This window comes from Schistocerca americana, chromosome 7 (assembly GCF_021461395.2).
Source record: "Schistocerca americana isolate TAMUIC-IGC-003095 chromosome 7, iqSchAmer2.1, whole genome shotgun sequence".
Lineage (NCBI taxonomy): Eukaryota > Metazoa > Arthropoda > Insecta > Orthoptera > Acrididae > Schistocerca > Schistocerca americana.
Window position 1 is genome coordinate 310,290,514 of NC_060125.1, and position 26,553 is coordinate 310,317,066.

Consider the following 26,553-nt stretch of genomic DNA (forward strand, 5'->3'; position numbering starts at 1 on the left):
AAATATGTATATTTCTTTACATTGACAGTTTTAGTAAATATATAGTTTTTGATATCTACTGTTTGCTGTACTTTACATGTGTGTCACCGGTACAATAAAAACTGTGGACATAATAGGAAAATAAAATGTCTCACTAATTTTTTATTTGTATGATTTATTTATTTAATCTTTATTAATTCTTTACAGAGAATATTCAATTAACTTAAAGTAGTGAATACAACAAATTACTGTTTTAATAAAGGATTATTATAATACAGCAACTGTACTAATGCCTTCATACCTGAATAAGTTTCATCATGGAAGGAAAAAAACAAAATATTACGTCACTCTAGAAGTACCCAAAACATTCAGGAGGTGGCAGCACACATCAGAAGTGTTGGTAGTTGCATATAGAATATACACTTATCAGCACTGGTGCTCAGAAACAGTCGCCCTTCCACTTATTAGAATCACATTTGTGTGATGCAAATTTGCAGTGCCTAGTGTTAGGGGATTAATGTAATATAATGGCAGTAACAGATTAGTTTCAAACTGAGTAAGATATTAATTACAGTGAATCATGATTTTAATTGGATTGCCATCTCCAGATATAGCAGTCTCAAATGCTTTAATTGTGTCCTTTAAATGGAAGTTATGAGTAATCAGAGCCTTAACATTTATCTTCTGAGAAGCAACTAAAGCCAGAGACGCAGGATACCTGCAACAAAATAGAATATTAGTCCCACTCAACCATTAGCACTACACAACAAGTCATCTTAGAAACAAATTCTGATTATAAGTTACCATGAGAACTTTAGATAAATTCAAGAGTCCTGTCTCTTCAAAACATATGCCTAACAATGTAAAAATTTTATACAGCATATTACAATATACAAAGTTTGTAAATACTTTAGAAATAAAGGAGACCACTCACCACAAAGCAGAAGCATTGAATCATTGATAGGAATACACAGAAGAAGAAAAACTTGCTAGCTTCCAGAGTTATCCTTTAATGAGCTAGAGTATTTAAACACACACATATGCATACACATAACTATATCTGTACATGATGCCAGCTAGACTGACAGGGCCATTGCTATTTGCGGCAGGTGGTATGGCTGTGGTGGGGGTAGTGTCACATGGGGTGGGTAGAGGGAGAGGAATGTTGGAGGTAAGGAGAGGGACTGGGGGTAGCTCAGATAGAGGCTGGTTTGTCAGCTAGGAATGCAAGAGTGAGGGTTAGCAGGTATAGTTGTAGTAGCTGAACGTAAGCTGCACATGCTGAATGCTACATGTGGATGTGAATTGGGAGGGAGTAACAGAATGGAGGAAGAGGAGACTATTGGGTGGGAGGAACAGGGATAGTGAATTACCTGAGATTGAGGCCAGGACAATTACAGGAGCAGAGAATGTGTTGTATGGATAGTGCACTCTGCATAGCTTAGAGAAGATGGTGTTGGAGGGAAGGATCCAGATGGCTTTGCTTGCGAAGCAACCATTGAAATTCAGCATGTTATGCTCAGCTATACACTGTGCCACTGGGTGGTCAACTTTGTTTTGACATGAGTGAAGCAGTGGCCATTCATTTTAGTGGAAGCTGGTTGGCTTTCATACCAAGATGAAAGGCTGTGCAGTGTTTGCAACAGAGTTGGTATATGACATGGCTACTTTCACAAGTGGCCCAGTCTCTGATAGTGTATGAGGAGCCTATTACAGCACTAGAGTAGGTGGTACTGGGTGGGTGGATAGGCAGATCTTGCACCTTGGTCTGCCACAGTTGATATGATACCTGTGGCAAGGAGTTGGAGTGGGTGTGGCATGGATATGGACTAGGATGTGTGTAGGTTTGTTGGGTAACAGAGCACCACTGATGGTTCAGTTATTCCAGTGCTGGGTGATATTGGGTGATGAGGGAGCGCTCTTTGTAGTTAATTCTTGGGGGGGGGGGGGGGGGGTGGCAGGACTGGGAGTGTGTAAGGTTATGGCATGGGAAATCTGTTTATGAGCTAGGCCTTTGTATTGTCTGTCTGTGTAGGCCTTTATGAGGCCTTCAGCATACTGGACAAGGGATTTGTCATCACTGTAGATATGATGTCCACAAATGGATAGGCTACAAGAGAGGGGTTCTTTTGTGTGTGTGAGGGATGGCAGCTGTCAAAATTCAGCTACTGTTGGTGGTTAGTGGGTTTAATGTGGACAGAGTTGTGAATGGAGCCATCGGCAAGGTGGACATCAACATCCAGGAAGGTGGTACGTTGGGTAGTGGATGACCAGGTGATGCAGATTGAAGAAATGTTGTTGAGGTTGTGAAGGAATGTAGATAGGGTGTCTTGGCCCTGAGTCTAGATCATGAAGATACCATTAATGAACCTGAACAGACTACATGTTGGAAGTTTTGGGAGGTTAGGAAGGTATCCTCTGGATGGCCTAAAGCAGATTGGTATAGGAGGCAGCAATGCAGGTGTCCATGGCTGTGCTGCAAATTTGTTTGTAGACCTTCCCTTAAAGGAAAAGTAGTTGTGGGTCAGGATATAGTTGGTAAGGTGTATAAGGAATGAAATAGTTGGTTTGGAGTCTGAAAGGTGTTGGGAGAGGTAGTGTTCGACAATGACAAGAGTACAGGCATGAGGGATGTTGGTGTACAGGGAGGTGGCATCAGCAGTGTCACATAAGGATATGGGAGGTAAAGGTGTGAGAATGGTGGAAAGTCAGTGAAGGAAGTGGTTAGTATCTCTGATGTGGGAGGCCAGGTTTCAGCAATTGGTTGGAAGTGTTTTTCAACAGGAGTGGAAATTCTTTCAGTGGGGGCACATTATACAGCTACAAAGGGGCATTCAGGATTGTTTGGTTTGTGGATTTTGGGGAGCACATAGAAGGTGCATGTGCAGGGTGTTGCTGGGTTGAGAAGGGAGATGGATTCAGGTGAGATGTTCTGGGAAGAGCCTATAGTTTTCTGTAGGATTTGGAGGTTATGTTTTTATTCCATGATGGGATCACTCCAGCAGAGCTTGTAGGTGGAGGAATCAGACAGATTGCAGAGGTCTTCCATCAGGTAGTCACTGCAACTCATAACAGTGGTGGATACTTTGTCTGCAGGGAAGATGATTAGGTCTGGATCTGTTTTCAGGTTGTGTGTGGCTGTCCTTCCATTTGCTGAAAGGTTAGCATTCTGAGTAAACAAGCTTGGGAAGGACTGTAAGGCCAATTGGAGGTAAAGAGCTCCTGAAAGCTCATTACAAAGTGGTTAGGTGGGAGGGGGAGGTGCAGGAGTCATTATTGGATTGTGGTATAAACTGGGAGAGCAAGGTTTAATGTTGGGATTGGTTTAGCTTTTGTTGGATGGGTTGGTGGCAAAGAAGTGTTTTCACTGTAGGGATTAGGAGAAGGAGATTAGGCCTTTGACAAGTCCAGTGTGGTTAAATTTGGGGGTAGACCTGAATGTTAGGCCTTCAGGTAGGATCAAAATTCTGTGGAACTGAGGTTTTTCATGGAAAGGTTAACAACAATATTTTGGGCTTGCTTGAGTTATGGTTTTTGTGGGGGTACTGGGAGACAGTTTGAAAGGATATGGTAAATTGAAGAGGGCAGCTACACAGGTTCTGAGTGCTATGAGTGATGGACAAGGGAGTTTGCTTTGAGAAGAATGGACACTGGATAGTGGTGCCCCAAGGCAGGAGTAGGTTTTCAGCCAGTTTGACAGTTTATGGAGGTGATGTCTGGAATGCTCCTCCAGGTGTTGATCCACAAGGGTTTCTATTTCAGAGATGTTGTGTATTTAATGAGGACTGCACAGTAACACTTTGTTGTAGATGGACTAGAGGTGGTTCAGGGATGTTTGTGCCATGGAGAGGTATTTTTGCAGTATCAGGATTGTAAGGGATAGGGACTGGAAAGGTGAAGGTTGTAGCTTGTGAAATGAGGAGTGGGATTCAGAGATGGGGTTTCTGTGATTAGATCATTGTGGGAGGAGGGGGTGGTGGGTGGGGAGAGATTACATTGTTTAGAGAGCATTTAAGGAACAGGATGTAAGACTGGGTTTTAGCCAGGAAAAGAAGTACTTTTCTGCTTTTATGCACTGGCACAGAAAGGTGGAGCACATGTCTTTTGGAGTAGGGATGAAGTTAGGAAATGCAAAATGATGCAGGAAATGGGCAAATGGAAGCATTAGAAGGTTATAGTGAGAACAGGATAATCAGCATGAGTTTGTTGAGAGAAAAGGAGGAGGAAATTGTGTGGGGACCAAAAACATAAAGTTCTGAGAGGAGGATTGTGTAAGAAGGGATGGCAGATTCAGAGGTTAAATGTAGTGGTTGGTTGTTGGAAGGTTTTATAACTGTGATCCAGTTGTTGCTTTGAACAGTGTGTGGCACAGTCATGATTGCCATGACTGGTGCTGAAGGTACTCACAAAAGTCTCATGTGACCACGTGGTTCTGCATGGGCAAAGCAAGTACATATCAAAGATGGGTGGGAACTCATATGACAAGATGTGGACAAATAATAGAGGAGAGACAGACAGGACATGGATCACAGATGGTAACAAAGGGGTGACAACAGGAGGTTTAGAAGGAAGAGAGTCACTAGACAGTACAAATGCTATTGGAAAGTTCTAGTGGAACGTAAATACTTTAGGATTAAAGGAGACACTTCACAAAAAAGCTGAAGTGTTGATTTGTCAATGAGCACACACAAGAGATGGAAAACTTGCTAACTGTCAGAGTTATCCTTTCATGAGCTAGAGAACATAAACATACAGACACTTGCACACGCACTCGTACACACGCCTGTGCTCCTACATGCTTCCAGCTAGACTGACAGTACCAATACCATTTGCAGCAGGTTGACTGGTTGTTGTGGGGATGGCATTTGGTTTGGTGGGTGGGGGGAGAGGGAAGTGGGAAGTAAGGAGAGTGTCTGAGGATGGATGGTTGGTGGCTCAGAGGATGGCCAATTTTGCAGCTTGAAAAGTGGGAGTAAGGGGTGGCAGGTATAGTTGTAGTGGCCAGTGGGAAGTGGCACATGCTGAAGGCTATGTGGGAATATGAACTGGGAGGTGGTGACAGGATGGAGGAAAGGGGAACTGTTGGGTGCAGGGTGTAGGGACAGTGGCTTACCTGAGACTAAGGCCAGGACAACTACAGGAGCAGAAGATCTCTTGGAAGGATAACCTCTATCTGTGTAGTTTAAAAAAAATGGTGGTGGAGGGAAGGATCCAGATGGCTTGGAGTGAGAAGCAATCAGTGAAACAGCATGTTGTGGCACTAGGTGGTCGACTTTATTCCTGGCATAAGTTTGGCAGTGGTCATTCGTCCTTGTGGACAGCTGGTTGGTAGTCATACCAACACAAAACACTCTGTGGCATACTAAGGTACAAGACCTATTGAATCCACCTACCCAGTGCCTGCTACTCCAGTCCTGTCACAGCCTTATCCTACTCCATCAGAAGCTGGACCACCTGTGAAGGCAGCTATGTGTTATATACCAACTCTGCTGCAGATGCTCCACAACCTTTTATGTTGGTATGACTTCCAACCAACTGTCCATCAATATGAATGACCACCAACAAACTATTATCAAGTACAAAGTTGACTGCCTGGTAGCACAACATGCAGCGGAACATAATATGCTAAATTTCATTGGCTGCTTCACAACCCGAGCCATGAGGATCCTTCCATCCACCACCAGCTTCTCTGAGCAACACAGATGAGAGCTAACACATCATCTACTCATGTAATCATCCTACCTCAGACTCAGGTAACCCACTGTCACTGTACCTGCACCCAACACTTTCCCCTTCCTCTGTCCAGTCACCCCCTTCAAATTGACAACCCCATGTAGGATTCAGCAGGACCACTTTCCACTGGCTGCTATTATTATAACTGCCATCCCTCTCTCCTGCATTCCTAGATAGCAAACAAGCCTCTAAACCACTACCCTCTGCATCCTTCAAAATATTTGAAATTTGCCATCAACAATGCGCCACAATTTGGAGAGAGAAATGATTTATTCATTCAGCCTTAGTATTGGACAGAAAGCAGTAAGGTATTCAGCCATACATTTTTTACCACTTTAACAGATGATAAAATACCTTCAAACACAAACTAAAGTTGTAAGTACTTGGAAACTCTTACTCCACGTAAGAATTTCTGAAAATACATGAAGAAATGTTTGGAAAAACGTGCTAACCATCAAATTTAAAAAAGAATGAGGTAAGTACTGCTATCTGTTGCTGGATATGGTAACAAATAATGTTTACATTTGTCTAGCCCCTAACTATCACATTGGGGTGCAATGCAGCACAGAGAATTCTTGCATTCCTTTAGATATCAATTCTGTTATGTCAAAAACAGGCTACCCTTCTGCAGCACTCCAGCCTCACCCTAGTCAAAAAAAGCTGACCAGCTGAGTAACAGAGCAGCCAACACTATGGCAAATGATAAACAGACAAAAGTTAATGAACTGAAGCTAAGGATGATTATATTGGAATTAAAAAAAAGTGTAAACATGAAATGTAAGGTTTGTACAATAGGTTTGTACAATATTTAATCTAATAAATTTGTGAACCAAATTTAGAGCATTTTAAGTGTTCAGTTCAGAACACAAATATTAACTGAAATGGGTGTAGAAATGGAAAAAATTGGTCACATTGTGGAAATCAGTGGAAATTATCAAAAGTGGAAGTGTAATCTACAGAATTGGTGCAAAGAAGCTGAGAAGAAGAAACAAACCAGGGGTAAAGAATACAGGAATTATAAAGGCATAGTGGAAAGGCTAAAATCACAAGGTACAGATTGTGTGTTGTGCAAGAAGATGCTTTGATATTGCGCCTGCAGACACAGGGAAGAAGCTCTTTCTTGATTTGTGGAATCTAATTAAGCACAAACTTACAAATTATTATATATCTGGCTTTGTAAATATGAATCTTGTCAAGACAAGGTACAATGATGATTCAGAGAGGAGTAGGCAACAGACAACCAAAGTCTACAAGGTTACTGTAAGTTAAGTAGACATTCAGATTTATAAGAAGCCTTCCTTAACAATCTTTGATATAAGCAATGGACTCCTATCTCATGTGGTTCAACAAAAGGAAACACCTGGAACTCCTGAGGTGAGTTTCTGTGTTTGACCATGCAACAAAACTAGACTTACATTCTCTATGGTAGATTTATGCAGGCTCATAGTCTGGGATAAATTATAGGGGCTATGTGCATCCTAAAATTGTTCTGCTCCTAATTCACTTCAGGTTTCAGTTACTATTTTTTGAGATGAATAGGAAATCCATTACAACAAGAGATACCTTATTAAGTAGAATACAAATTTTTGTTCATCAGTATTAGAATTTGTATGCAGTAAATGAAGCAGGCAAAAAGGAATACAAACGTCTCAAAAATGAGATTGACAGGAAGTGCAAAATGGCTAAGCAGGGATGGCTAGAGGACAAATGTAAGGATGTAGAGGCTTGTCTCACTAGGGGTAAGATAGATACTGCCTACAGGAAAATTAAACAGACCTTTGGAGAGAAGAGAACCACTTGTATGAATATCAAGAGCTCAGATGGCAACCTAGTTCTAAGCAAAGAGGGGAAGGCAGAAAGGTGGAAGGAGTATATAGAGGGTTTATACAAGGGCGATGTACTTGAGGACAATATTATGGAAATGGAAGAGGATGTAGATGAAGATGAAATGGGAGATAAGATACCGCGTGAAGAGTTTGACAGAGCGCTGAAAGACCTGAGTCGAAACAAGGCCCCGGGAGTAGACAACATTCCATTAGAACTACTGATGGCCTTGGGAGAGCCAGTCATGACAAAACTCTACCATCTGGTGAGCAAGATGTATGAGACAGGCGAAATACCCTCACACTTCAAGAAGAATATAATCATTCCAATCCCAAAGAAAGCAGGTGTTGAGAGATGTGAAAATTACCAAACCATCAGTTTAATAAGTCACAGCTGCAAAATACTAACGCGAATTCTTTACAGACAAATGGAAAAACTGGTAGTAGCGGACCTCGGGGAAGATCAGTTTGGATTCCGTAGAAATGTTGGAACACGTGAGGCAATGCTAACCTTACGACTTATCTTAGAAGAAAGATTAAGAAAAGGCAAACCTACATTTCTAGCATTTGTAGACTTAGAGAAAGCTTTGACAATGTTAACTGGAATACTCTCTTTCAAATTCTGAAGGTGGCAGGGGTAAAATACAGGGAGCGAAAGGCTAATTACAATTTGTACCGAAACCAGATGGCAGTTATAAGAGTCGAGGGGCATGAAAGGGAAGCAGTGGTTGGGAAAGGAGTGAGACAGGGTTGTAGCCTCTCCCCGATGTTATTCAATCTGTATATTGAGCAAGCAGTAAAGGAAACAAAAGAAAAATTCAGAGTAGGTATTAAAATTCATGGAGAAGAAGTAAAAACTTTGAGGTTCGCCGATGACATTGTAATTCTGTCAGAGACAGCAAAGGACTTGGAAGAGCAGTTGAACGGAATGGACAGTGTCTTGAAAGGAGGATATAAGATGAACATCAACAAAAGCAAAACGAGGATAATGGAATGTAGTCAAATTAAATCGGGTGATGCTGAGGGGATTAGATTAGGAAATGAGACACTTAAAATAGTAAAGGAGTTTTGCTATTTAGGGAGTAAAATAACTGATGATGGTCGAAGTAGAGAGGATATAAAATGTAGACTGGCAATGGCAAGGAAATCGTTTCTGAAGAAGAGAAATTTGTTAACACCGAGTATAGATTTAAGTCTCAGGAAGTCATTTCTGAAAGTATTTGTATGGAGTGTAGCCATGTATGGAAGTGAACCATGGACGATAACCAGTTTGGACAAGAAGAGAATAGAAGCTTTCGAAATGTGGTGTTACAGAAGAATGCTGAAGATATGGTGGGTAGATCACGTAACTAGTGAGGAGGTATTGAATAGGATTGGGGAGAAGAGAAGTTTGTGGCACAACTTGACTAGAAGAAGGGATCGGTTGGTAGGACATGTTTTGAGGCATCAAGGGATCACAAATTTAGCATTGGAGGGCAGCGTGGAGGGTAAAAATCGTAGAGGGAGACCAAGAGATGAATACACTAAACAGATTCAGAAGGATGTAGGTTGCAGTAGGTACTGGGAGATGAAGAAGCTTGCACAGGATAGAGTAGCATGGAGAGCTGCATCAAACCAGTCTCAGGACTGAAGACCACAACAACAACAACATGTTGAAGAGCTAGGATAAAATTCCATGCCTCTGCCTCTCCTACAGCTTCATTCAGCCTCCATGAAAATAATATTTTCATCATAGTATTATGTCTATGACTACAGGCCTGGATTCATGTGTAACATGGCACTAAAAGCTAAATGTTTTAATGAAACAATGGAATCCAGATTGGAATATCAATAATATTAGGAAAAGGATAGTTTGCTATCTACTGTAAAGATGACACATTAAGCTGCAGACAGTAACATTGAAAATACTGTTACACATTTAGCTTTTGGACAAATCCTTCTTCAGAAAAGAAGAGCTGCTGGAGATGGCAGTCATGTGTGCATGAGATTTACTTGCTTGTATGAATGTGTGTGTGTTTTGAAACTTCCTGGTAGATTAAAACTGTGTGCTGAACTGAGACTCGAACTCGGGACCTTTGCCTTTCGCCAGTTTTAATCTGCCTGGAAATTTCATATCAGCCCACACTCCACTGCAGAGTGAAAATCTCATTCTGTGTGTGTTTTCTTTTCTGAAGAAGGCTTTGGCCAAAAGCTAAATGTGTAACCGTCTTTTTGTTGTGCTTGTCTGCAAATCAGTGTGTCATGTTTACAGTGAGTAGCCAGTTATCTTTTTCCTATTAGTTTTCATGTTTTATCTAACATGGATAAGCAGGGGTCAAAACATTTGCCCAAATAAATGCATTGAGGAGGATCAGGAATTTGTATGGTCTCATATAAATAGTTTTTCTATGCAGTCAAGTCACTACTCCAGGAAAAAGAATCCAAACATGACATATTAGGGTGCAAATCCAAATAATTAGCAATCAGTACAATCTTTATCAAGATAAGTGCAAAGACAGCAATAAGGAAACCTTTAGCCTTGGAATTTATCATAAAAAAATTTATTAGTTTTTCAATATTGCCTGTGCAACACCATGTATTGACACCTGTCAAGTTCGTGATCACCTAAAGATGCAAATTTCATCTGAGAAAGCTAGCAATGTCAATGAAAATCTCAAATTGGACAGAGATTACTACAAAATATACAATTCTGTTATGGTTATTACTTTTGACATGCAACAGTATCTACCTATGCCCCACTTGCCTGCAGGAATCACATTCTGCAAATGCCAGCTGTGGACGTTTAATTTCTGCTTACATAATGTATCTAATAATGAAGCAACAATGTTTATGTGTTTGGATGAATTAACTGGATGAATTTCTACATCCACCTCTACATAGACACTCAGAAAATCACATTTAAGTGCCTGGCATAGGGTTCATTGAACCACTTTCACAATTCCCTATTATTGGAATCTCATATAAAGCACGCAAAGAACAAACATCTGTATCTTTCCATGCGAGCCCTGATTTCCTTTATTTTATTATGTTGATGATTTCTCCCTATGTAGGTCAGTGTCAACAAAATATTTTTGCATTCAGAGCAAGTGATTGAAATTTCATGAGAAGATTCCACTGCCACAAAAAATGCCTTTGTTTTAATTATGTCCATCTCAAATCCTGTATCATTTCAGTGACACTCACTCCCCTATTCTGAGATAATACAAAACGCATTGCCTTTTGAGACAATACACCACTGCAAATTGCTAACAAAGGTTCAAGCATAAGGAATATGTTTCCAGATATGTGAATGGCTTAAAAACTTCTTAAGTAGTAGAACCCAAAATGTTGTCCTTGATTGTGCATGTTCATCAGAAACAGGGGAATTATCAGGAGTGCCGCAGGTAAATGTGATAAGACTGATATTATTCCCCATATACATAAATGCTCTAATGATGATATTATGAAAAGGATAGATTGCTACTCACCATATAATGGAGATGTTGAGTCACAGACAGGCACAGCAAATAGACTGTTGATCAGATTGACCAGAAGGCCTTCCTCTGAAATAGACAACATACACACACAATTCATGCAGGTGCAGCTCACACACTCATGATCACTGTCTCTGGGTGCCAGAGTCTGGCCTTGATAGCCAGAGACAATGGTCATGTGTGTGTGAGCTGCATTTGCTTGAATGTTTTTGTGTATGTTGTCTATTGCAGAGGAAGACCTTCTGACCAATAGCTTACATGTTTAGTACTCTTTTGTTTTGTCTGTCTGTGACTCAACATCTCCACTATATGTGAGTAGCAATCTGTCCTTTTCATAATATTGTCATTATTACATCTTGGATTTTCCACTGTTTGATTTTACACAAATGATCTGGTGGACAGGATGGGCAGCAGTCTGCAGCTGTTTGCTGATGATGCTGTGGTGTACAGGAGGGAGTTGAAGGCGGTTGACAGTAGGATGATACCAGATGACTGAGACAAAATTTATAGTTGGTGCAATAGTGGTAGCTGGCTTTATACATAGAAAAATGTCAGTTAATGCAGATGAGTAGGAAAAACAAACCCTTAATGTTCAGATACAGCATTATTAGTGTTCTGCTGGACACAGTCATGTCATTTAAATGCTTGGACATGACGTTGCAAAGTGATGTGAAATGGAATGACGTGTGAGGACTGTAGTAGGGAAGGTGAATGGGAGAATTTTTGGAAAGTGTGGTTCATCTGTAAATGAGATTGCATATACATTGAAGAGTCAAAGAAACTGGTACATCTGCCTAACATTGTGTAGGGTCCCCACAAGCACACAGAAGTGCCGTAACATGACATGGCATGGACTCAACTAATATTGAAGTAGTGCTGTAGGGAATTGACACCCTGAATCCTGCAGGGCTGTCCAGAAATTTGTAATAGTATGAGGGGATGGAGATCTCTTCTGAACAGCATGTTGCAAGGCATCCCAGATGTGCTCAATAATGTTCATGTCTGGGATGTTTGGTAGCCAGCAGAAGAGTTTAAAGTCAGAAAAATGTTCCTGGAGCCTCTCTGTAGCAATTCTTGACATATGGGGTGTCACATTGGCCAGATGGAATTGCCCAAGTCCATCAGAATGCACAATAGACATTAATGGATGCAGGTGATCAGACAGGAAGCTTACATATGTGTCACCTGTCAGAGTCGCATATAGACATATCAGGGGTCCCATATCACTCCAACTGCACATGCCCCACACCATTACAGAGCCTCCACTTGTTATACTGTGTTAAGGCTAGAAACACACATGTTGCCATAGTTAGTGGTAATTTCTAACTGTGACTGTTCAATAATGTACAAAATATACAAAACAATCTTCACATATTATTGTTCTTCTTTATTAATAAATTATCCAGTAACCCAGTCTACAGCATCGTGTGTAGGACAACAATCACCATCTTCAACAGAAGCAGATCAGCCTACACTGCTGGCAGCTTCAACAGCAGTACCTACTAAGGAAAGTGAGCCCACTATTCTTCTGCCTCCAGTAGCCCAGTCTACAGCATCTTCTCCAGTACTACAATCACCGTCTTCAGTAGAAGCAGATCAACTTACATCACTAACAGGTTCAACAACAGTACCAACTACCCGAGCAGAAGCAATGAAAACCACCTGCCCCTTAAGCAAAAGAAGAGTGTCACCACCAGGCCATCTCAAAGATTTTTTATTGGAGGCAGGCACCAATCAGCCAATGCAGTGAGCACTGCAACAGATGCCAAGCACAAAAAATTAGTAGTTTTGTATCAAAATGTACAGGGTATAATTAGTAAGATTCCAGAATTAGAAGTACTATTGCTTGATGAACTAAAGGATGTTTCAGTTTTATGTGTATGTGAACATTGGTTAAAAGGAAATCAAGCTTTTGCTGCCAGAATAACAGGATATGAAATGGTTAGTAGCTTCAGTAGAGAAACTTTTAAAGGGGGAGGAACATGCATTTATGTCAGACAAGGAATTGAATATAAAGAAATCAAGTTTAGTAAGATAAAAAACATTGAAAAAGTATTTGAATATTGCGTTTGCAAACTAACAGACCTTAAAATAATTATTGTGTGTGTAAACCGTTCCCCATCAGGTAATTTTATGGAATTTTTGGACAGTGTTGAAAGTCTTTTTAGTGAGTTAAGACATTCTACAGAAAGCATTACTGTACTTGGAGATTTCAATGTCAATTTTAAAATCAACTGTTTAAATGTTACAAAATTGACCAATGTCTTTTGTTCGCATAATTTAGCACCAACTATCTTTGAATACACTAGACATGGAAAGAACTCTGAAACAATAATAGACCAAATATTTCTTGACTTACATAAACTAGACAATGTTGTAGAAGTGATTGACACTGGATTCTCTGATCATAAAGCACTAAAACTTAGTATAAGTAATGTACTCTGTAAAAACTCCAGGCCAAGTGAGAAACACATCCACAGGAGATGTATTAATGAGGACAACATTAGGATTTTTAATTCCTTATTAAAAAATACAAGTTGGGATCTAGACAAACATGATAGTATAGACATGAAGTTTGAGTCATTTCTAGCTGATTACAAACATAACTTTGAAATTGCTTTTCCCCTTAAGAAAATGAAAGTAAAAGGCAAAATTAACACATGGATAACACAGGGCATAAGAAAATCTGGAGAGCAACTCAGAATGTTAAGTAAATCAGCAAGGCAAAATCCTGCTTTGAAACAACGTGTTAAGTGTTATAGGAAATTATACAAGAAAGTAATCACTGCAGCAAAAAAGTTAAATAATGAATCATATATCAGTAGAAATAATGGCAACAAAAAAATGAAATCAGTTTGGAAAGTGATCAATAGTAACTTAGGAAGAAGCAAAGTAAGAAACAACATTGTTATTAAAACTGAGGACAAAACATTAAATGATCCATTACAAATTGCCAATATATTCAACTGTCATTTTACAAGTGTAGTTCAAAACCTCATACAAACCCAAAGTAGTACAGACATCAATCATAACAACACATTGAATTCTGAAACACTGTTATTGTATCCTGTAACAGTAAATGAGGTAGAGAATGCCATCAGCAAACTAAAAAATAAATTATCCTGTGGCACCAATGGCATTCCAGACAAAATCATTAAACACAGCAGATATATTTCTCCTCTTCTTTTAGATATAATTAATGCATCTTTCAGTACTGGCCCTTTCCCTAGAAAGCTGAAACAATCAATTATAAAACCATTATACAAAAATGGGGATCATTATGATGTAAAAAACTACAGGCCTTTATCAATGTTTTCTTGTTCTTCAAAAATTATGGAAAGAGTAATGTATGGAAGACTCTCTACTTTCCTAAAAAAAAGTGGAATATTGGTCAATGAACAAAATGGCTTTCGAAAGAATAGATCAACGGAAACAGCTATATACAACTTTCTAAAACTTGTCCTAAATTCCATTGATAATAATGAAGTAAATTGTGGGGTCTTTTTAGATTTATCAAAGGCCTTTGACGTTATTGATCATAAACTACTGCTCGAAAAACTTAGTTGCTATGGACTCCGTGGTACTGCTCGTGCATGGTTTAAGTCATATTTATCTGGCAGATGCCAGAAAGTAGAAATAGTTCATGATGGAAAGTCATACTTTTCTGGTTATAAGGAAGTTACTTATGGGGTGCCCCAAGGTTCGGTGTTGGGACCCCTGTTGTTCTTGATCTTTATAAATGACTTGCCAAACTATTTAACACAAGCTGATTGTGTACTTTTTGCTGATGATACAAGTCTCTTTATTAAAGCTCAGAATGAGACTGATCTTAACAGCAAAATTGAAACAACAACAGTTGAAGCAAGTAAATGGTTCAGGGACAACAGTTTATTTGTGAATCAGAAAAAAACATTATGGATGAATTACAGACATGTTTCAAATAATATGAAGCCCAATATAACTGTGAAGCTAGTCCAACAGAATATACTACAAACGCCAAATACAAAATTCTTAGGAATTTGGTTAGATGAGCATCTAAAATGGGACAAGCATATAGATGTGCTCAACAAAATGTTAAGTAAATGTTGCTATGTATTCAGAATGCTCAAAAATTGCTGCAGTGATCAAACAGTATTGTGTACATATTATGCATTTATGCATAGTCTTTTGCGATATGGTGTCATATTTTGGGGCAATTCAAGTCAGGCAAAATGCTCCTTTATTATTCAAAAATGAGCGATAAGAATCATAAAAGGAGCTGCACCTAGAGATCCATGTAGGGAAATTTTCAAGGAATATAAAATCATGACTCTTCCATCCATTTACATCTATGAAAGTATATGCTTTCTGAAGTCTCACTCCCAGTTTTCTTCTTTAAACAGTGAGTTCCATGACTATACAACAAGACAGAGTAATGAATTTCACAGAGAAGTGCATAAGAAAGCCCATTACAACAAGAGTGCAATATACCACCCAAAAATTCTCTATAGTGCTCTTCCCTTAAAAATAAAAAGGATTCAGGAGCTGAGCAGTTTTAAAAGTGAACTCAAAAGAATGTTAATCAGTAATAGTTTTTACAGTGTTAGTGAATATATGAATTCTTCAGAAAGATAGTGTGCCTTCACCTATCTTATAAGTTACTCATATACAAACTTGTGTCGTGGGGTAGACTCTTTTATGTACATACAAAAATTAATTAATCTGTCAATATAGAGTGTTATAATCATTGTTTCTTGTTGCTGTCCATTATACACAAAATATATGTAACTTATTTGTGTCCTATATTGTTACAAATTTATATCATGTAAGATATAATTGTTTTGCCCATATATTTAATTCAGATTGTTCACTGATAGTTTTTAAATAATATGTTGTTATTCATATTTTTTCTGTGTGTAACATATGACAAATCCCATATCATTGTACATGATAAAACGGGTGCTCAATAAACAACAACAACAACAACAATCAATAATTATGTTAAGTTACATTTTGAAGGATATGACTGATCAGACACATTAACTGGTCTTATCTGTATGAATTTCTGTTAAAAAAAAAGAATAAAATAGTTTGATATACTTTTTGCAGCCTAATTTACAAAATCCTCTTTTCCTCCATTTTTAAAAAAAACTGTGGGGTAGTGCATTTTTTCCTGCATGTCTTCATATATTGTAGTGGTCCTCAGCCTGGAGACTGGTCTGATGCAGCTCTCCATATTAGTTTACCATGTGCAAGCCTCTTTGTCTCTGCATAACTACCATGACCTGCTTACTGTATTCAAACTTTGGTCTTCCTCTACAATTTTTACCCCACTAACATCCTTATTTACTTCCTTCCATTACTAAATTGTCAATTCCTTGATGCCTCAAGATGTGTCCTATCAACCAATCCTTTCTTTTAATGAACTTCTGCCATACATTTCATTTCCACATTTTGATTAAATACCTCCTCATTTGTTTATTTTATCTATCCATTTAATCTTAAGCATTCTTTTATAGCAGCACATTTCAAGATTTTTTCATTTCTTCTTGTCTGAACTGCATTTTGTCCATGTTTCATTTCCGTAAAAGGCTACACTCAAGACCAATACCTTCAGAAAATACTTCCAGGCACCCAAATTTATATTCAGTGTTAACAGATTCTTCTTTATAGAAATGCTTTTCTTGCTGTTGGAAGTCTGTATTTTATAACCTCACAATTTTGGCCATCATCAGGTATTTTACTGCCAAAATGGCAAACCTCAACTATTACTGTTATTTTCTCATTTCCTAATGTAATTCCTTCAGTATTGCAAATTTGATTTAATAACACTGCATTGCCCTTGTTTTACTTTTGTTAATCTCTTTGCAAGTCACAATCTGTTCTGTTCAAGTGTTCTTCCAAATACTTTGCTATCTCTAACAGAATTATGGTGTCATCTGGAAGCATCAAAGACTTTATTTCTTCTTCCTGAAGTATAATTCCCTTTCCAGATTTCTCCTTGGTTTCCATTACTGCTTGCTCAATGTACAGACTGAATACCATTGGGAATAGGCTACAACTGTGTCTCACTCCCTTCTCAACTACCTTTTCATGCCCTTTGACTCTTATTATTGCAGTATAGTTCCCATTTGCTCCCTGTATTTTATTCCTGTTACTTTCAGAATAGCATAGTCCAGTCAACATTTTCAAAAGTTTTCTTTAAATCTATAAATACTGTAAATGTATGTCAGTGTTTCTTCAACAAATCATGTAGCCTAAGTCTAGAGTCAGTATTTCCTCATGTGTTCCTAAACTTCTTTGAAACCCAAAATAATCTTCCTCAAGGTTTGCTTCTACCAGATTTTCCATCCTTCTGTAAATAATTCATGCCAATATTTTGCAAACATGTTTTATTAAACTTATGATTTGGTAGTATCCACATTTGTCAGTTCCTGTCTTCTTTGGAATTATAATTATTACATTCTTCCTCAAGTCTGAGGGAATTTCACTTACTACCTATCTCTAGCATATTAAGTGGAATATTTTTGTAATGGCACGGGATCCCAAAGATCTCAATAATTTTGAGGAAATGTTATCTAGTCCAGAGGCCTTGTTTCTACTTAGGTCTTTCAGTGCTGTGTCAAATTCTTTTAACAGTATCATATCTCTTGTTTCATCTTTCTTACTTTTTCTATTCTTTCTATAACACTGTCCTCAAGTCTGTTTGCCTTGTATAGACATTCTATATATGACTTCCAACTTTCAGGTTTCCCTTCTTTGCTTAGTGCAGGCTTGCCATTTGAGTTTTTGATATTCATCCAGTTGCTTCTCTTTTTTCCAATGGTCTCTTTAATTTTCCTATAGGCACGATCTATCTCTTCCCTAGTTATGCATGCTTCTACAGCCTTGCACTCACCTTCTGGACATTCCTGCTTAGCAATTTTGCACTTTCTGCCAAATCTCATTTTCTGATGCTTGTATTCCCTTTTGCCTGCTTCATTTTTATATTTTCCGCTTTCTGCAATTACATTCAGTATCTCCTGTGGTATCCAGTGATTTCTACTAGCCCTTGACTTTTAACCTATGAAATTTTCTTCTGCCTTCACTATCTCACCTGTCTAAACTATATAATCATTTTTTGTTGTAATTATTTCTCCCATTTCAGTTCATCATTACCAGATTCTTGCTCTGAAACTCCCAACAATTTCTTGTTCCTTCAAATTATCCAGATCCCATCTTCTTAATTTCATACCTTTTTGCAAGTCTTTCAGTTTCAGTTTGCAGTTCATAACTAATACATTGTAGTACGTGTCCACATCAGACCCCTGAAGCCATACTATGATTGCAAGACTACTTATTCTTCAACTTATATATACTCAAAACCACTGTGTAGAGTATGACAGAAGCTACTTGGCATGCCATCACATCTTAGGCTTTCTTGGCACTCCAATTATATGTGGAGCACATTAAGGCAAGAGATCCATTTATGATCCATAGAATATGCAGATAACTAAACAAAACAACTGAACAATGGAAAATCCACATTGAAACATGGACAGTGTAAGAATTTGATGTCTTGTCATTACATTCATTGTTCCACAAAAAGAAGTGCACAAATGTTACCACAAAAATTTCTTATTTCTAACCCTATGATATAAAATATCTGACAGACAGCAAGGTAAATTTGAAAACAAACAGAAACAGTTTCTCCTTGACAACTGCTTCCATCCTGTAGAATAATTTATTTTTACATAATGTGTGAAAGGTTTTGGGTAGAAATTACTAATTAACATCTTTATATATAGTATTTAAATATGATTGTGTAATATGAATGCAAAATGACTTGTTACACATCATGTAGATTGATAGTGCAAATAGTATGTGGAACCTAAATCTAACAATTATCACTTGTACTGCATGGGTATGTGGTGTAATCACTCAGATTTTAAAGATCAAACTCTAATTTGAAAGCGTTCGTGTTGACACTGCAATAAATTTTAATTTAAATCCAAGAAACCATCTTGTTTCTATTGACAGCTTTTGCACTTTATTGTTCCAAATTTCTAGTGTTTTACATGCTCTAAAATTCTGCTAATGTTTATGAAGAACAGTCACAAAGTTTTAAATACTACAATGAACAAATAAAATTATGTAATTAAGGTTTTTTGTTAACAGATATATTTCTGCAATCCTGGTATTCACTGAAATACCATATTACCAAAAGAAGCCTTAAGAAGAGCCAAAACAGAATAACACAGCACTTTGATAAAGTGGAGCATCATGTATTTATTCTTTTTCTTCATTTGAATGGGAACAACATTGCAAAAAACCATGCTGAGTTGGTGGCAGTAAATACTGACAAAGTGTTATCATATGACACTGCTTGGAAGCTATTAATGCTGCCACTGTGGTCAAACAAATCTGAATGATGAAGAATGAAGTAGCAGAGCATTTCTCTGTGAAGAAATGGGAGTGGCAAGAGGAGTGTAGAACCTGGTACCCAAAGAGCTGCATGTGACAAGCAAGGCAATAAAGTGAAAATCAGTCACTGATCAGTTTCCAACGTCTTGCATGACATTTGGACATAGTAGAGGTCACCATCTGCTCCTTGCACCCAATTAAAAAAGTCTGCTGAATCAAAGCAGCACTAGCAGTGTTGCACTTGTGGCAGGTCAATGCAAATGATTTCTTTATCCACTTAATCACCATGAACAAGTTCTTGGTTTATCACTATGAGCTTAACGTGAAGGAGTAAAGCAAACAGTGGGAACATGTGGATTCACCTCCATCAAAAATGGCAATGACCCAACCATCATTGAGAAAGGTAATGTCCTGTGTCTTTTGAGACTGCCATAGTGTGGTGCTAACAAATTATATAGGATAGGTTTTGAAAGATAATATTTTTACTGACGGAACATACAACTTTTCTTAATACCATAGATTATGTTAATCTTTATTCAAGTTTTTATTTATTACGTAAACAAGATTACATACTGTAGAACTCCATATACATTGCCACAATGTGTTTAAAAAATTTGTAACAATTCACTCAAACAAAAACTATGATCATCTAACGTACTATGACAGGACAGAGGAAAGTGTTGAGGACATATCTACAAATAGAAAAGAAAAGTGGCTAAACATGGATGGTAGCCCATTATACCTAAATTTCTACAAACAGTGTAAAATTACTACTTTTTCTCTCTAACTGGGACCTCAACAACTTGTCATCATGACTATTTAGCAAGTTACTCCATGTAGCTTTAAACTGTTGTGATCTACATGATGATTCTCTATAGTTTGGAGTCACCCCATAGCCTCTATAAACATCTCTGCAGCTTTTCTGTAACCTAGATTTTTATCACAGATAAAATGGAAGAGAAGATCTGATTATGTTTTTTAATTCTCCATAGAGAGTGACATCGAGTTTTGTAAGAAAAGGAAGATAAGAAAAATGTCAATAATTTGAATATACCATCACAGTTAATAGAACTTGTATTTCACCTATTACATCCATAAATGTTTTATTGCTGTTATCAAACATAAAGAAATCTCATCAATACTTCTGATTTCGTTGAACACAGGTATAGTTATTAAAACAATTGGTGTCTTTTATTTACATTTATAAGATATTTTTACACTACTGTTGTTCTACAATTTCATTTGTTATGTCTGTGTTTGCAACAATCACAAAAAGTAAATTCAGTTTACTGAATATATTAAAACAGCTTTAAATTATGAAACTAATAAAATAACACTGAACTTGGTCCATTTATATACTTACACATTGCAAAAACGAAACACACCACAAACGTCAACTTCTCGAAATATTCCTCTCCCAAGCTCAAGCTTCATGGGGCTACCACCCAATCCAACAATAACCAGTTTTCCACCAGTGCAAGTTGCCTGTCATAAGAAATTGAAGGCAGGTTTATTGCTGCTCAGAATACTAAAAACTTACTTGATAGTTTTAAAGTAAACATTTTTGGCATCAAAAGCAACCAAATAACATTTCTTGAATTCACTGTCAGGGACAGAATGTGAAAATAATATTAAAAATGTTTGGTAAGAAATCAATAGAGTTCATAAATTAAGAAAGTAAAATGTTTAATAGTAAGTGGAACATAGAAATTTTCATTTCATACAGTACCAAGTTTGACTTGTTTTGATTGAAACTGCCAATATATCATCGTTACTTTTGTGTCAAAACATAATTACACTCTAAGAAAGGAAAGAGAAGTGAGTTTATGTTTCCTTTTCCTGTTTACTGCCAAACACAGGTATTTCATTGCTTAAAAGTTAAATTTAATTTCAGTGGAACAAGTGAAGAAAACATGTCTGTCTGGTATTTATGATGAATAAAATGTGTATTTAATGTACCTCTAAGCCCAGTCTGACTGTAGATTCTATTCCACAACAGTCAATAGTGATATCTGGAGCCTTAGTCAGCAGGGAGCATATCTTAGCTGACTGTTGCACTACACTTTCACCAGGGAAGACTTGAAGTGTGTAGTCTGCACCAAATGTCTTTGCCATCTCAAGCCGATGAGCAACAACATCTGGAATATAAGATGTAAATTCAGGGATTAAAGTAACTCTTGAAATTATTTAATAATATACATTTCTTAAACATGTTCTGTCACTGTCACCAGTTTTAGTCAAATGTCTATCTTTGAAACATTCCAAATCAATTTTCTTCCAAAACTAAAGAGCAAGGTTGATCCATCTAACTAAATTCCATTAATTCTTTGATCATATGTTATTCTGAGAGTTATGTTTTATTTTATGGGAACGAGATGGGTGTAGAGGTATACTGAACAAACTGTCCCACATATATCTGCACATAAACATATGTTTCCACAGTAGTCGTACACATGTACATGGCAAGAGACATAAAACGAGACTTCTAGAATTACATGGCGGCTCGAATGTCCGATCCCAGTCAAAGATGACCTTTTTCATGGTCGATATGACCTCGACGCCACACAGCGCCCCCCCCCCCCCCCTTCCCCACCCCCCCGCCCCCAACAGTACGGAGTACCACAGGTGAGTCTTGGCTGGATAAAGTGTAAAGTGTGGGTATTGACCCTATTGGTGGTTGTACGAGGTGATAGACGCATGACCGGGACCTCTACCTCAACCAGGGCGGGGTGCGGAGGGGGAGCGACCTCAAAGTTATTGAGCCAGCGAGGGCGGACAATGCGGCAGCCTGTCCGTGAACAGGCGGGTGGAACGGCGGGTGGCGGTGTGTAGGTGTGGCAAGCCCGGATGCTAACTGAGCCATCCGGCAAGGTGAAGGCATGCATTGTCATCAGGTCGCACTCACAAGGGAGAGTGAGCCTATGCGCAACACTGAAATTTGACTGGTCATCGGGTGGTGAGGTCGCGGTGTCTGTGAGTAGAATGAGAACTCGATCATTGAGAGTTATGATTGAAATGTTGTCAATGTAGAGTGGGGATATGTTGCAGAGCAGGGTGACTATGGGAGAGGGTGTCTCCGTAGTCTGTGAGGTAGTAGTGGAACCCACACACAGGGTGGAGATTGCCATATCCGAGAAACTCGGGAATGGCGACAGGGAGGCGCCGGGTGAAAAAACCGGTATGGTGGCCCAAGGAGAAACATTGTCAGACTCCATGGCAGGAGAGAGATTGGCAGGAGAGTTATTAGAAGAATCTGACTGGGCCAGCAGGGGGCCATCGGGGTCCATGAATGCTGGTTTGAGTCAGTGTAACAAAACAGTTTGGGGAGAGTCTTTGACGATGATGTCGTAAGTTTTATCGCCCCGCCAGAGGACTTTAAAGGGGCAGAGGTTATCAGACTGAATTGTCTCTCAGCATCACATGGGAGCAAGTGTTGAGAGCAGTTGGCATGTAAGTGTCTGGCGGGGAGTGTCTGATAGGTGGGTGCAGGCGCGCTTGTTTGAAGTGAGTGTGCATGTGACTTATGAAATCCGGATAGGGGGTGGTAGGCTGTGGTATGAATTTTCTTTATGCCGCAGACGTTACATAAAATGATGAACAGGGAAGACACAAACTGCTGAACCTGGTTGGTGGTGATGGCGATTGGACAACCGACCTAGTAATCCATGAGTAGATGAAACACTTGGCCACGGTCTCAGCCATGATGTTTGGTAAAGAAACTGCCTCTGCCCCACGGGACATGTGGTCAATTGTGGACAGAATGTATCTGTGGCCTTCTGATGGTGGAAGAGGACCGATAAGATCAATATGTATATGCCGAAATCAACCTGGGGGAATGTTGAACCTGCCTAGTGGTGGGGTGGTGTGGCAGCTGATTTTGTTGCATTGACAGGGGATGCAGCTGCATGCCCAGGTCTGACAGTTCAGTTTTATATTTTTCCAAAAGAAACACTCAGAGATGAGCCATGTAGTGGTGTGGACGCCAGGGAGAGCGAGGTTATGCAGCGCACTGAATGCCTGCGGGCGCAGGGGGGGTGGGAGCAACGGGTGTAAGGTACTGGTAAATACAAGGGATGTTTGAGGATCTGAGAGGAGAGCTTGAGATCCGTTTTCAAAGGCTTGTAGGGCAGCCAGGTTGGATAAGTCTATGATACATGAAATAGTACTGATTCATGAAAAAAAATCTGCAGTGATGTTGTCCATGCCTTTGATGTAGCAAACGTCGGTTGTGAATTGGGAGACTAGATAAAAGTGGCAGAAACACCGAGGGGGTGGGTCTTCCCATAAGTGTCTGCAAGTAGTTTGTGATTCGTGAGGATGAAGAATGAGCGACCCTCCACGTCAGGGCGGAAGTGTTTGACAGCCTCGTAGATCACAAGAAGTTCTCTATCAAAAACAGAGTATTTCTTCTGAGCTGTTGATAGCTTTTAGAGAAGAAATGAAGAGGGGAAACCATGTCTGCCTTTTGTTGCTGTAGCAACGCTCCCACTGCGATGTCACTGGCATCCGTGGTGATGAAAAACTCGGCTGAGGGGTCAGGGTGGGCGAGCATCACGGCGTGAGCTAAAGAAGTCTTTAGTGCATTGGAGGCCTCCAGCATAGGTGCAGTCCAGCGAATGGGTTAGAGTCATGAAGACTGTTTACCCAACAGCAAGTCTGTCAGCGGGGCCTGCATGGTGGTGGAAGAGGACAGGTGATGGCGGTAGTAATTTATTATGGCCAGGAAATGTCAGAGTTCTTTGTAAGTAGCAAGGGGCGGCATTGATGTGACTGCCTGCACACGAGATTTGGGAGGCTGTATTCCATCAGTGGAGATAGTGAAACCCAAGAAAGACGGAATTTGTCTTTGTTGACCTTGACGCCGTTGGATTTCCAGGTCTGGAGGACCATGGATAAATGATTTTTATGTTCCTCACCGAGCGAGGTGGCGCAGTGGTTAGCACACTGGAGTCGCATTCAGGAGGATGACGGTTCAATCCCGTCTCCAGCCATCCTGATTTAGGTTTTCCATGATTTCCCTTAATCATTTCAGGCAAATGCCAGGATGGTTCCTTTGAAAGGGCACGGCCGATTTCCTTCCCAATCCTTCCCTAACCTGAGCTTGCGTTCCGTCTCTAATGACCTTGTTGTCGACGGGACGTTAAACACTAACCACCACCACCTCCACCTTTTATGTTCCTCAGATGACCTGCTGTAAATGAGTATGTCATCCAGATATGCAATACAAAACTTGACTGGTTGTGAGATGGAGTCAATGAATCGCTACCATGTTTGCATTGCGTTTTGCAGGCCAATTGGCATGAAGTTGTATTGGAACAAACCAAGCAGTGCAATAATAGCTGTTTTAGGGATGTCATCCGGTGCTACAGGAATCTGGTGGCAGGCATGTTTACAGTCAATAACACTGAAAATTGTAGCGCCTGATAACATATGAGTGAAATCATGTATGTTAGGCATGGGGTAATTGTCCATGACAGTACGAGTGTTTAGACGTCTGTAAACACTGCGCATTCAGAAAGAACCATCATGTTTGAGGGCGAGGTGAATCGGTGAAGACTAGTTGCTGTCTGACAGTTGCAGGATACCTGCCTCCAATAGTTTGCTAATTGGCTGCAGGTCTACGTGCAATTTAATAGGGTTGAGGCATCTAACCTTGTGCCTAATAGGAGGCCTGGCAGCGGTAACTACCTTTTGTGTCATTTCATCAGTGAGGGAAGAAACTGAGAACTGCACATAAGACTGATCATTGTCCTCACGTGAAGTTTTGGGACGAGTAGGGCACAATGAGGCGTAGTCGTTAGCGCAAGTGGGAAAGGGCAGCCCAAATGTCACATGCCTAATACATGAGCACAGCATGTACTTGTGTGGAGAGGGTGGCTGTGCATGCAGTGTGGAGCGGGTCGCAACACACGGTGAGTGTCTGCTGTCAACGTTGGACTTGATAACCAGCACGAGTGAGAGCAGCGTTGGCATCGCATATGGAACAGCGATGGCTGAACAAATGGGGAGGCTGCTTGCGTGATGTGCATGGTTGTGTCACCTGCGTAACTGTCATCAGAAGCACTGTTTGAAACACAAAGCACTGAACGTGGTGAGTGCATCAGGGTTGCGGAGTCTACTGGACATGAATCATCACATGCAATTAATGTGTTTGGACTAACCTGATGAGTGTCCAAGCTAGTGTCAGCCAGAGAAGCTTGACTAGGTGGTGGAACTGTGGACTGCAGTTTTAGCAGCGAGTTATGATCTGCGACAAGCTCGTTGTAGGTGTGTGCGATGTGTTGTTTCAGTTCATCACTGTCCCATCGGACTTGTGCCACCAAGTCGTATTCTGACAGTAGATTAGTTACACAGGTCACAATGTGGCCCACAAGGGTGGAGCATTCGCATACTAACTCACATGTCACGAGAGAAGCAGAGCGGGGAACATAAGTGCGGGAGCACAGTATCTGAGTGTTAGTGATATGGTGTAGCACTGAGCCCTGAACTATTTTCAGAGAGAATTGTAATGAGACAAAAAATCCATCTCGAGAATTGGATCATCTATGTCGGCAATGTAGAAAGTCCACAGAAAACACAGAGAATGAGATAGGTGCACTGTAACTTTGACAGTGCTTGAGGTTTGTAATGTTGATGTTTTAACAGTTCATAGAAGTGACCTTGTTGATGAAAAAAATGGGGGAGCCGTCGATGTAGGTATGATAGACATGTCAGCACCAGTGTTGACTAGGAAAGTGAGCCGTGACAAAATGTCTGTCACATACAAGCTACCACTCAGCAGGGTGGATGAGGAGGCTTTTAGGTCCTGCAGTCAGCGTTTGGGTGCTGGCAAGGTAACCAGCACTTTTTGGCATCCTCGCTGAAAACCTTGTGGTACCAACAGTATAGTTGAGCTGGATGTGGTGGTGGTGGTGACTACGGCAGTAGAGGAGGCTGGTCCTCGTCGATTTGTTCTGTCGTGTATACTGGCACATATGGTGCGTGGGTGATCCTGGAATGCTCGGACAGTGGAGAGAGCGAATGGATGCTGCTAGGCGATGTAGAAGGTGCAGAGGTGGAGAGAGCCCTGCCCCTGCCAACTAATGGCCAGTAAGGGGAAGCAGTTGTGCCAACTAGCGGTGAGTGGTGAGCTGGCTGGTATTGTCAAAGCAGTGAATACAGTT

General features: G+C 39.8%; 1 protein-coding gene across 1 annotated transcript in view; it reads right to left on the bottom strand.

The window, feature by feature from the left end:
- Nucleotides 1-226: 226 nt before the first annotated feature.
- Nucleotides 227-26,553, bottom strand: part of LOC124622897 (sorbitol dehydrogenase-like) — a 102,471-nt gene continuing 76,144 nt past the window's right edge. The window contains exons 6-8 of the mRNA XM_047148687.1: nucleotides 21,350-21,528; nucleotides 20,754-20,875; nucleotides 227-697 (exon numbers count right to left, since the gene is read on the bottom strand). Coding sequence (XP_047004643.1) covers nucleotides 544-697; nucleotides 20,754-20,875; nucleotides 21,350-21,528 — 455 coding nt within the window. The 3' untranslated portion in view covers nucleotides 227-543. The remainder of the gene's footprint in view (nucleotides 698-20,753; nucleotides 20,876-21,349; nucleotides 21,529-26,553) is intronic.